The 12,235-nt window shown below is 46.3% G+C and overlaps 2 protein-coding genes across 2 annotated transcripts in view; both read left to right on the forward strand.

The window, feature by feature from the left end:
- Nucleotides 1-12,235, forward strand: part of LOC141744151 (very long chain fatty acid elongase 4-like) — a 50,184-nt gene that overhangs the window by 17,687 nt on the left and 20,262 nt on the right. The window lies entirely within an intron of this gene.
- LOC141744142 (potassium voltage-gated channel subfamily A member 1-like) lies at nt 789-3,118 on the forward strand. Its single transcript, XM_074589477.1, has one exon. It carries the CDS (start codon nt 814-816, stop codon nt 2,734-2,736), a length of 1,923 nt encoding a protein of 640 aa, XP_074445578.1. The 5' UTR covers nt 789-813; the 3' UTR covers nt 2,737-3,118.

Below are 12,235 nucleotides of genomic sequence, written 5' to 3' on the forward strand. Positions count from 1 at the left end.
TTCCTTTGTTCTCATTACGCTGGGGAGGGGGAGGATGGAGGGGGGGAGGGGGAAGATGGGGGGGTGAGGGGGCACACGCCAAGAGGCGCCAGGAATCCCCGGGGCTTTCGATTATCATTTTCATTATAGGTGAGTGGGGGTTTACAGCCAGAGCCCTCCCTGCGCGGCAATCCCTTTAGCGAGTAATCCACGCGTGGGGCCCGCACGGTAATCCCCCGCTGCGGGGGCGGGCGGCGTGGGGGCTGGGGAGCGGGCGGGGGGCCGCCCCCTGCCCCCCTTCCTGGGCACAGCTGCCCCCCGCCACCCCCTGCGCCCGGCGTCCCCCTCCTCCGGAGCGCCCCCCCCCCCCCGCCCCGATCCCCCTGGCACGGCGGTCCGGCGGCACCTGTGGGCATCCGCAGCGGCCGCCCCGCCGGGGGCCGTCGCGTTGCCAACGGATGAGCTCGGCTGCCGCGCTGCGGAGCCCCCCTCGCCGGGCGGGGCGAAGGGGGATGCGCTATCTCGGTTCCCGGGGGAGGCTGCCGCTGCCTGCACGGGGGCGCGGAGGAGAAGGGATCCCTTTTGACGTCAAGTGACCATAATATAATGATGGCTCGTTCATATCCGGGTCCCCGGGCGGCTCCCCCGGGCCGCGCTCGGCTGCGCGCCGCCGCGCAGTGAGGCGGAGGCGGGCAGGGCAGGGCAGGGCAGGGCAGGGCAGGGCAGGGCAGGGCGGCAGCCCGGAGGTAGCCGGCGGCGGCGGCAGCGGCGGCGGGGCGGCGAGCGCAGCATGCCCGCCGCCTCAGACGCGCCTGCCTCCTGCCGCCGCTGCCCATGGAGATCGCGCTGGTGACTCTGGAGAACGGCGGCGCCACGGCCATCGCGGGCGGCGAGGATGCCGCGGCCGGCGGCGGCGGCGGCAGCGCCCGGGCTCGGCGGCGGAGCGACTTGCTCCACATCGCCGGCTCCGCCGCCGCCGTGCCGCGGCTGAGCGACGGCAAGGAGGGCGCCCCGCCGCTGCCGCCGCCGCCGCCGCCGCCGGACGAGGAGCGGGAGCGGCCCCCGCCGGCCCCCCGGGGAGGCGGCGGGAGGCACCGCAGCGGCAGCGCGGGCAGCCCCAACGGCCAGGCGGCGGCGCGCGGAGCCCCCCCGCCGCCCCAACCGCCGCCGCGCGCCCCGCGCCCCGGTGCGGCCATGGAGATGGGCCCCCCGGAGGAAGGGGGGCACCGCCGGGGCATGGCCATGGCGGCGGCGGGCGAGGAGGAGGAGGAGGCGGCGGCGGCCAACGGGGGTGCCATGCACCACCAGCGGGTGCTGATCAACATCTCGGGGCTGCGCTTCGAGACCCAGCTGGGCACCCTCAACCAGTTCCCCAACACGCTGCTGGGGGACCCGGATAAGCGCATGCGCTACTTCGATCCCCTCCGAAATGAGTACTTCTTCGACCGCAACCGGCCCAGCTTTGACGGGATCCTGTATTTCTACCAGTCCGGTGGCAAGCTCCGCCGGCCCGTCAATGTCTCCATTGACGTCTTCGCCGACGAGATCCGCTTCTACCAGCTGGGTGAGGAGGCCATGGAGCGCTTCCGGGAGGACGAGGGCTTCATCAAAGAGGAGGAGAAGCCCCTGCCCCGCAATGAGTTCCAGCGCCAGGTCTGGCTCATCTTTGAGTACCCCGAGAGCTCTAGCTCAGCCCGGGCCATTGCCATTGTCTCTGTGCTGGTCATCCTCATCTCTATCATCACCTTCTGCCTGGAGACCCTGCCGGAATTCAGGGATGAGAGGGAGATGCCTGTGCCCCTGCCCCCACAAAGTGGAGGTTTGAATGGCACGATCGGGGACTCCCCACCCATGCAGACACCCAGTAGCCTTGCTGACCCTTTCTTCATTATCGAGACCACCTGCGTGATCTGGTTCACCTTTGAGCTCCTCGTCCGCTTCTTCGCCTGCCCCAGCAAGCCCGAGTTCTCCCGCAACATCATGAACATCATTGACATTGTGGCCATCATCCCCTACTTCATCACCCTGGGCACCGAGCTGGCACATGAGCAGCAGCAGCCTGGGGCTGGCAGCAGCAATGGGGGTGGGGGCCAGCAGCAAGCCATGTCCCTGGCCATCCTCAGAGTCATTCGCCTGGTCAGAGTCTTCAGGATCTTCAAGCTCTCCAGGCACTCCAAGGGTCTGCAGATCTTGGGACAGACTTTGAAAGCCAGCATGAGGGAGCTGGGCCTCCTCATCTTCTTCCTCTTTATTGGGGTGATCCTCTTCTCCAGTGCTGTCTACTTTGCTGAGGCCGATGACCCCGAGTCTCATTTCTCCAGCATCCCTGATGCTTTCTGGTGGGCAGTGGTAACCATGACCACTGTGGGCTATGGGGATATGCGACCTGTCACTGTGGGGGGCAAGATTGTGGGTTCCTTGTGTGCCATCGCTGGTGTGCTCACCATCGCCCTGCCTGTCCCTGTCATTGTATCCAATTTCAACTACTTCTACCACCGAGAGACTGATCACGAAGAGCAAGCTATCCTCAAAGATGAACACAGTAGTGCTCAGGGCAGCACAGCAGGGGGAGATGCGAAGAGAAGATCCAGTAGAAACTCTCTGAACAAATCTGTTGTGCACTTGGAAAACAATGAGGGGTTCAACAATGACACCAGCTCCTTAGAGAAAACCAATATCAAAGCGAAAAGTAACGTAGATCTCAGAAAATCCCTTTATGCACTCTGTCTGGACACCAATAGGGAAACAGATTTGTAAGGAGAGGAGAGAGTTGGAGATCGGAGATGCAGAAAGATTTGCTGGTGTCAGAAACTTACTACTATAACTATTGTTTTGGTACCAATTAATTTTTTAAATCAGGCTATATTTTATAAATTGATCAGTGTCCTGAGTAGTCCTCCAGAAATACATGTTTTTATGTTCTTTTTCCATGACACAAAGGGTCACCTATTTTTAAAATAGACTAAGAATAAGCTACGCTCCATGATGCAGGAGCTGGTAAATTGTGACAGTGCAAAATCTAATTTGTAGAAACTTATTTTAGCAAATGGTGGTTGGTTTTAAATGGGTCATTTGTAACCAATTCAGTTGCTCCAAGTTTAGTATTAAAAGAGTTGGGGGATGTGTGTGTGGAGAATGAATGGACCGGGGGGGGGGGAGGGTTTTTGTACTGTAGTTTCAAACTGAAATTATTCTGATATATTTTATATCTGTATAACTGTATGTATGGTTGAAAGGGGATTTCTTATTCCTGTGAAATACGACATCGTTAAAGCACTAGAAACATTAGCAGATAAGCACTTTCAGTTTTCCACTTGTGATCAGTACAGATCTGGTTATCTAGTATGTGAAGTGAATTTGGTGCTTTTAACCCTATAGCAGAAAACTTTTATTGTCATTGATATGTTAGTTTCTTGTGAGCCTTAAATTATTAAATATTGTAGATATACTTCTTTATAAATAATTTTATTAATTACCTTACCGTTTCAGAATTTCTAAATAATTCAGTCCTGTGCTTACTGTCCCCACTCAAAAAAATGTATGTGCAGCTTTTTTTTTTTTTTGGTAGTTTTACAGTTTTATACCTTTGTTATATTTTTGAGACCGAAAGAAAAAAATTGTCTGCTGTTACTGGTTTTGATCCAAGTGCACAACAGATCAGAAGAATGAGGGAATGGATAGATATAACAAGAAAGTAGAATACGAGTGCAGTATCTGCAAACCTATTTTCATTGTACACTCCAGATTATTTTGGCATGTGTATAAGTCACCTTCATGTATCCATACCATTTGTGTACACAGTTCACTCTTTTTAATTATCATAGACTGGAAACGGACGGCACTTAAAGAGTCTAACATGGCATGCCGTGCTACTTAAATAACCGTTGCGTGGCTTATATCTTGGACTCAGACGGAAAGCATCACCTTTCATCAAAACACATGCTTGTTTTCTTTTATTTCCAAACAAAACCTTTTCAGTGCTGTGGATTTTACAGATAAGATGTTTCTGAAAGACGAGTGACACATTATCTTCATCGTGATAATACAGCACTGTACAGCTTACTAGTGAAGACTGACACAAAGTTGCTTCTTTACTTTAAATCAAAAAGCTGTGTTACCATTTGCAAAGGACATCTCTGTTTTCCCCTCAAACTGTTTTATTGCTGAAGGATGTCTCATGCCTTTACCATATACAGTGGCACAGCAAGACTAGCAGAAAGAGAAGTCTTGATTGTCAACGCTCAAGGTTTGTTTCTAACAGATTTTATAATACAACTAAGTAAATACTAAATCAGGATTATAATTTATGCAAGTACCTCAGATATATGTACTGTGATAATTTTAAATCAGCTTTACAAAACAGTGCTTTTATATTCTTTTGTCCAGACACAAATTCTGCTTGCCCATCCCTTACCATGCCGTTTAATGATAATGGCCAAATGCATGATGTTTTTCTTTCCTATTCAGTAAAACAGGCATGGTAAGGGCCAGGCAAGTAGTATTTTTCATGTTTGGTATAAAGAACTGTCACACAGAGCTCAGCCCAAAACCCAGGGGTGAGGGGGAAGGAGGTTGAATCTGATTATAGAGAACAGGATCTTTCACATTAATTGTAGATGTTGGTTTCTTGGTTGGTTTGCGTGTTTATTTAGACGGGGAATGATGCTGTAGTATGCTGAGAAACTGCCTGCAAGAAAACCAGCAGACAAAGTGCCCAATCCGGCTGCACTTGAGATACAGGCAGATATCCTGTTTGCTTTAGTGAGAGTTTTTCTATCCCGGTGAAGTGCAGAATTGGCCCTTTGGTGAGACTGAATCTAAAATGAAACGAGGTGGTATTACTGCTTGTTGCACATGCTGAGATCTAGGTCGTTGTTGGACTTACATTGAAGCTTTTTGCTCAAGCAAATAGTTTGATTTACTTTCAGTGATTAAATCCATGTGACTCACCTGAATAAGTACCAAACACTGCAGTGAGTCTTTTGGGATCAAATTTTGGTTGTGTCTTCCTTGAATTACTGCCCCCACCTTCCTGACCGCTTTTACCTTCCATAGTTTGCTCTTCCAGTCGTGCGTTGTGCTGAATGAGACCGTCAGCTCCTCAGAGCCTGGGCAATGTCTTTATTATATACAGTCCCTTATTTAACAGTGGAACCCTGCTTATGGCTGGAGCTTCTGCATATTAATGATCTGAATTACATAACAGTAATTACTGCAATTAGTGGAGTAACACCAGTGTAAAACTGATGTAGGTGAAAGCAGATCAGGGCTATGGGGAGTGGGTTGATCTGATCTTAAAAGCCCATTTCTGATGGAAAGGGAAGGCCTTGTCTTCCTCATTCCTTTTCAGTTTTCTTCCTCCCATTGTGCGCCCTTTTGTTGCTTACCCTGAACTGGTTCTGTCTTTGTGCAAGTACGTGTGCAAGTGCTGCCTTCTCTTCCAGGAGCTGTTTGAGCTCACTAATCTGGCAGAAAATCCAATGGAGAAACAACAGCAACAACAACAAAGTAGATATTTTTCTGTCGAATTAGTGAGTTGGAAAGCAAGTGAATGCCAGTGCCAGTGCAAGGAAGGGATAGGGAACATCAGTGGTGCAGGGAAGTGAGGAAAGAGGGAGGAGTGAAATCCTCACCCTTCAGTGGCAGTGAACTCTTAAGTTACCATGGCTGCTTGTTGAACCCTAGTTCAGGTTTGCAGAGATAACACAGGACTTGGTCTTGCAAGGTGCTGGGGGCCTTTAACTTCTCACTGGAGCCAGTCTGCAAAATTCAGCTCTGGATTCCAGCGTATGTGCCCTGCTATAACTGAGAGGAGAATTTGTCCCAATCAAGATCTAGCTCTGTGAGAGCAAAATACCCTAATTGCTGCACAGGGTTCTATGCAAGCTTGTCAAATCATTCCTCGACCTTTAGTTTGAACACGCTGCGTTTTTCTATAATAAAACAACAGAACTTTCCAATAAAAAGAAAACCAATTATTCTCAGAATATGGTTGCAAATATTTGTTTGGCTTGGCTTTCTAAACAGTCGTCAAGCACAGTTCAGGCAAACTCAGCTTTGACACCTTCTTTACAAGGATGCATAATTTCTATTGGCTTATAAGGCAGTAAAGGATTTGCTTTCTAATGAGAGAGGTTGCTGCCAGACACTGAGTAATACGACCAGAAACATGGTTAGATCACAGTTCAGCAAAGCGCTTAGCATGGGCTCAGCTTTGAGCACATGCTTAAGTAAAGCATTGTTCAGCAGGTATTTTAGACACGCTGATCTTTGAGATCGTTACTTAAAGATGAACTATATACCCTGCTGAAAACTTAGAGCCGTCTAAGTTCCCGTTGGACTTTGGTGCAAATAATTAGGTACGTGGTACAGTTTGTGAGCCTGAAAACACGTGGTGCTGCAGGGCACTGTAATCGGAACACCGGATTCTTATTACAGAAAGAGTGCCTGTTCCCGCAGCCACTACACATCCGAGCAGTCCTCTTGATGTGATCCGTCGCAAACCGAGTAGAGAGATTGTCTGCATGAAGAATTGCAACTTTGGCCGGGCTGAGAGTGTATTTTCACTTTCCAGCAGTGAGAACCTGCTTTTGCTCTAATTGATTTTGGTGTCAAGAAGCTTCATTGAGTTCAGCAGGCAGCATGTATCTGTGCCTGGGATACAAGCAGTGCAGAAGCCTCGTAACATGCGGATGCAAATTTCTGCCGCGAAAGAACATGAGAGAAAGAGAGAACCAAATCACTCCGAGAAAGCTCCTGTAAATGTGAAACAGGAAGAGAGTTTAGGCTATGTATGCCAATTCTAGGCTCATTACAAGAAAGAAATCTGTCCAAACCATTATTGATTTTATGTTAGCTGACCTGGAATGAAAAGCAAATGGAATAAAACCTCTTTGGAATATCAAAAGCCACAAGATACCAGAGATTAATGAATAGCAAATCATTGCAAACGTAAAAAAAGACCCAAACCAATGCTTTTTTTGTAAACTCTGTTGACTAGGAGCTACATCACTGAAGATTTCTCACCCCACACATGCCTATATGCTATAGTTATTAATGTCTTGTCATTTTGTGTGGGACAGTATGTACTGGAATGCATTACCCTTCCATTCTTCCATTTTGGGGATGCTGAAGTGAATATTCTTTTGGGTCACCAGTAATGTAAGTTTAGTTTGCTTAGCCTGGCCCCAAGGGGGGTCTACATTCCCATTTTACTTTTCCATCATTCTAAAAAATGATAAAACAGTAACTATGAGTTATATAACATCATTCATCTCCTAGTGCTTTAATAGCACGATGATCTTCTATATACAAACCTGGTAAAGAAAAGGCTGTGGAAGGGAAGACCAAGCCTTTCAAAAGGGGAGAGGGCTAGGAGAAACACAAAAATGAGTGTGCTTGGCTGGACTGGGACATCTCAAATGTGAGATCTCAGGGAGGGAGGGAAGGGAGGAGAGAGATTCACCCTGTGGTCTCCTTTCTGGTCTCTTGCATAGCTCCTGGTGTCTCTGCAGGCAAGGGCTGTATGCCAGCATCTGTGCACTGTGACCCATCTGGTGGGGTCACTGAACACAGAGGGATAGTTAACGCTGCTTTGAGCAGCACAAACAAATCCCTCTTTTGTGTGCCCTTTTTATTTGGACTCTGTAAGGAGAAAACGGCACTTCTGCTGCCTGTTGCCTGGCTTCTCGTGCTGCAAACACCACTGTTCTGGTGGTGGTGGTGGTTATGGGGCCTCTTGATTCACAGCACGCTGAGCACTGCTCCGAAGTAGCTTCTCTTCTCCACGCACTGCTGTTCACCTCTCATTAGGTAACAAAGGAAATACCAGTGCACTTTCAGTCTCATGAAAGATATATATGTATGCAAAAAGCCTTACTCTTCTGAAATTTATCAGTGAAGCTAGTTCTGAGGTAAAACAGGGAGACCATTTAGTGGCATGCAACAATGCCACTTAGCCATAGTGAGGAATGTAGCTACCTAGCTGAGATTTGTTCGGGTCACTTGGAAGGATGTCCTGACCAGCAGTGGCATTTGACAAGGGCCTGCAGGCAGATTGCTGCTGCACTTAGGGAATAATGAAAGGAGGACTTTAAAGACCGTATCAAGACTCGCTACTTGGCCAGTGATGGGATTGGTATGTTGTATGGCAGTGTGTTGGAGAGACTAATAGACAGACACAGAGCTGTTGTGAACCAGTGCCTTGAAGATGGCTTGTTTACCTGGAAGCATTTTTTTTTTTTCTCAGTAATACCAGTTGATGCAATAAAAGCTCTTTTCTCTCTTCATAAGTACTACAAGTAAGCACCTTTGTATAGTTAGCATAGCTTTGTTGAAAGCACCCAGTAACTGCAGCTCCAGATTCTCACCACAGTATCAGCACTAACTGACTTTGTTCTGTTCCCCACTGTTGTAAATACGTGGGACTTGATTCTATGCTTGTGCCAGCTTATGTGCCACTTTCCCTTGAACTTACAGCTCAGCTGCCCTCTAAGATAATCACATATTTTTTGACAATGTGATGAATCCGACTCAGCAAGGAGTTTGCCGTTGTGTACTCTGAAATCCCACTCCAGGGCACAATGAACAGGTAGTCCAATTTAGGAATAGCTTTGCATTGCCACCATTGGGGCTTTCTTTAAGAACTTTGTGCTAGGGATAGATACCTGGATTTTGTTCTCAGTGATGCCTGGGTGAATCCAAAACAGCATTGTTAAAATCCAGTGGCTCTGACTGCAATCTTGTTTTCATTGTTCTGAAAGAGATGCAACATCCTTTGTTTTCAGTTAATTTCTCCTCACTTGACTTGACTTGAGATGAAAATGAGGTTACCCTTTCCAATGGAACAATGTTACTTTGAATTTTCAGCTAATTGACCTGATCTCCAGAAATTACCTGATCTAATAGTAAAACTAATAACCTTTCTAGCTGACAACAAAGTGTTTCCATTAGAGCATGGACTTCCCAGCACACATAGTCTATATGTTTACTGCAAAATTAATAATTTTGATTTTATTTATAGATAGATAGATAGATAGAATTTAGAATTTACCAAAAGTAATCTGCAAATTCTCTTCTGTAATTCACTCATGTTCACTGTCATCAGGAGGATGTTTCCACAGAAATCAGTGCAGGTTGTAACGCTTGTGTGACATGCAGAAGGCAGAAAAGAAAGATATATCTCATTTCTGTGTTTCAACTACAGTGTGCCAGGGAGACTGCTACTTGCAGTCTTATGGGAAATGGCTTTTAAGCAGCCAAGGATAACTCAATTTTTTGTAAAACATTCTGTGTTGTTTTATTCTATTTAGTTTATGTCACCCATTGAAGTCCTTCTCACATGAATAATGACTTAGACGCAGGGTTCCCCAGTCTTCACTGATATTATCTGAGAAGATGCAGATCCAAGATGAAGAGTTGGTTCTGCAAATAGGAGTGATTTGCATTTTTGCCTTCTCTTCCAACTCCCGTTAATTTGTTCTTGGATTACTCTGGCTCTTACCCTTTGGATTAATACCTCAGTGCTCACTTCCTCCCTTCACTTTTATCACGCAGTATATTTGATGGTGATAGCAGTCCTTATTGCAAAGCAGTAAGTGGCAGAGCTATCCTGCTGCTGTATGTTGTAGGTGTGATTAGTGCTGGGCATTCTACAGCTCTCTCCTTTCAGTTTCAGATGGATGTGTTGCTAGAGGTGGCTGTGTTAGAATTGACATAGGAAATCGTGTTGCTAGAGAAGCCACGTTGGGTGGAAGTCCATAATAATTCCCCTCTCAGGACAGTAGTAGTTCTGCACTTCTCCAGTTTTCTGACAAAGACAGTTTGGAGATAAATGTTGAAATATACAGTCTCTTCTGTCAGATCACGTCTCCAACCCAGTCCAGGCAGTGGTGGTTTCCCTGTGGTCTGTTTCCTGTAGGTAAGGAGTACAATGAAGCCTTGAAGCTTTTCTCATGAGAATACAGTTGCATAATAAATACTCATATTCAGTGTGGCAGTTTGTATGAAGATCCTGGAAGAAGTGGTGCAATTTAAATAGATTGGTAGCGCAGCTATCTAAGGGTCTGAGGTGTGTACAGGGACCAGAGGTTGGTAATGTTAAAATTCCTTCCTTTGTATGGTTTCACTTCAATGGTGGTGTCCTAGCACTTAGAAATACCCCCAGAAAATCTCACAAATCCATACGAGGGTTTTCTTTGTTCCCCCCAGAGTTAGTAGGGATTAGCTAGACTCTGCCATACTTAATTCTCTCGAGCAAGTTCAACAAACTTAAGATCTCCTCTTCCTCTCCCTCCTCCCTGTTTAATTGTTAGCAGAAATGCACGTGACTGGGGGGGAAGGGGGGCAGCTGAAAATTGTATGAATTATTTAATCAGTGTAGCCTTATTTTTTTTTTCTATCTTGTTCAAAATGATTTGAAGATATGAGGGGGTGTAATTGAAGGAAGCCTTTAATGTGAATTTGCAGTGCAGATTTTATGAGTTCCTTAGTTCAGAAAACACTATAATTTTCAAGGCAGTGCTGCATAAGAGGCTTACTTAAAGACACAAAATGTTAATGTGAAAATACATGTTGTTGTTACTATTTTATTATTATGCAATTAATTTTAGGAATGTTTTAATTAGGAAATATAATCTTTGATGTGCTGAGAAATTCTGGCCATGCAAGAGGACTGATGCAAAGAAGCAGTCAATTTGGAGGGTGACAAAGATTGTCCTGGGAAGGAATACCCTCTAGCTAAAGCTTAACCACTATGCTTTGAAGGAGACAACATTCCTTGAGCCAAATAAGAAGCAAAGGGAAGAGCAAGAGTCTATAGCTGAGATATCAGGGCATTTGCCTAAGAAAGCGAAGGTGAATCCCAGAGTTGTTTCTGGATTTCAGCTACTGGGCAAAATACCTACACAGTATCTGTCAGGATCATGTTTCAAAAGTCTGCTCAGTGATTTGAAAGAAAGGATACAGGTACCCGCCTTTAGGAGAGTGTGCTAAAAGGTGCATCCAAAGCAGACACTGACATCTTCCTGCAGGCCTGGTGGAGTAAATCCCAGTAAATAGCAAAATTCAATTCAGATTCCCAAAACGCACTTTTCTCACAGGGTATCTCTAAATGACCTATTCCTTGGGTTAAGATGCTAACTTTAGGGGCTCTGATGCCAGTGTGTTGAATATTTAGAGATGCCCCATATCTCTCTGTGGGCAAAAATTCTGTAGCCAAGGCATTTCAATCTGGATTTCTCTGGAGCTGAGAACAGCACCCATTCTTCAGTGGCCCTATCTATCTCTTTGACTTACGAAGCACAGAGGAGCACCAACAGGTGTGTATAGCTCGCTCACATACAGTGGTTGCAACAGGTAAACTATTTCAGCAATGCTAAATATTATTATTATTACACAATGGAAAAAAGTAATTTATTATTAGAAGATAATTAATTTTCTAACTTGGTCTGATAGCTTTGCTCTGATAGCAGAATTCATTTAACTGCGTAACAGAGTGTTCACAAGCTTGTCCTGGTTGTGTTTTGAAGGATTTTTTTTTTTTTCCTTCAAATTTTAGCTGTCGTCTTGACATTCTGAATTGAAACCATCTTAAGGGGTTGCTGGAAGGTGTACCAGGAGATGTAAGAAGGATCTCAGTGACGCATACTCAGCAGAGGCTGAGGAGCATAGACTTTTTGTTTTTTCTCTCTCAGCGTAGAGTATGAGAGAGAAATCCCTCTGGAAGCCTTGGAAACACTGTGCGTTTCAAAATGGAATTTGCAGTTCTTCTTGCTAGTGGAAAATGGGTTAGGTTTGTTCTTAATAAGGAAGGTGGATATTCCACTAAGGAGGACATACGAATTCTCATAGACATCCTGACTGCATCTATATTAGAAAATGAAACGTGCCCAGGACCATTCTCTGGCACTGAGGCCAGTTGGCATACAGCAGCCTGTGTTCATACTGTTAGACTTTCCCTCCGAAACAAAGTGGCCGGAGAGAGACCGACTAATAGGCTTGGTTCCTGGCCTGTGCTGATTCCCACATCATGCCTAGGATTTGGGAGAGAGCTCTCTGGTACAGACTTACAGCTGTGACCAGGAGCCTTTAACAGTGTAGTTGATTGTGATTAATTGCCTGTGAACGTTCCCTCAAACTGTTTTTAACTGACAAATGTAGATACCACTCAGTTTCATACTTAGGGCTGAGAAGTATGCCCTGCTTTGATGGTATATGGCATCTTGCCCTCAGACAATTTTTTGGAGTATCTTAAAAG

This window comes from Larus michahellis, chromosome 1, assembly GCF_964199755.1.
Source record: "Larus michahellis chromosome 1, bLarMic1.1, whole genome shotgun sequence".
In the NCBI taxonomy this organism is placed as follows: Eukaryota; Metazoa; Chordata; class Aves; order Charadriiformes; family Laridae; genus Larus; species Larus michahellis.

Coding starts and splice junctions, on each gene's coding strand:
- LOC141744142 (XM_074589477.1), top strand. CDS start 814: ATGGAGATCGCGCTGGTGACTCTGGAGAACGGCGGCGCCACGGCCATC.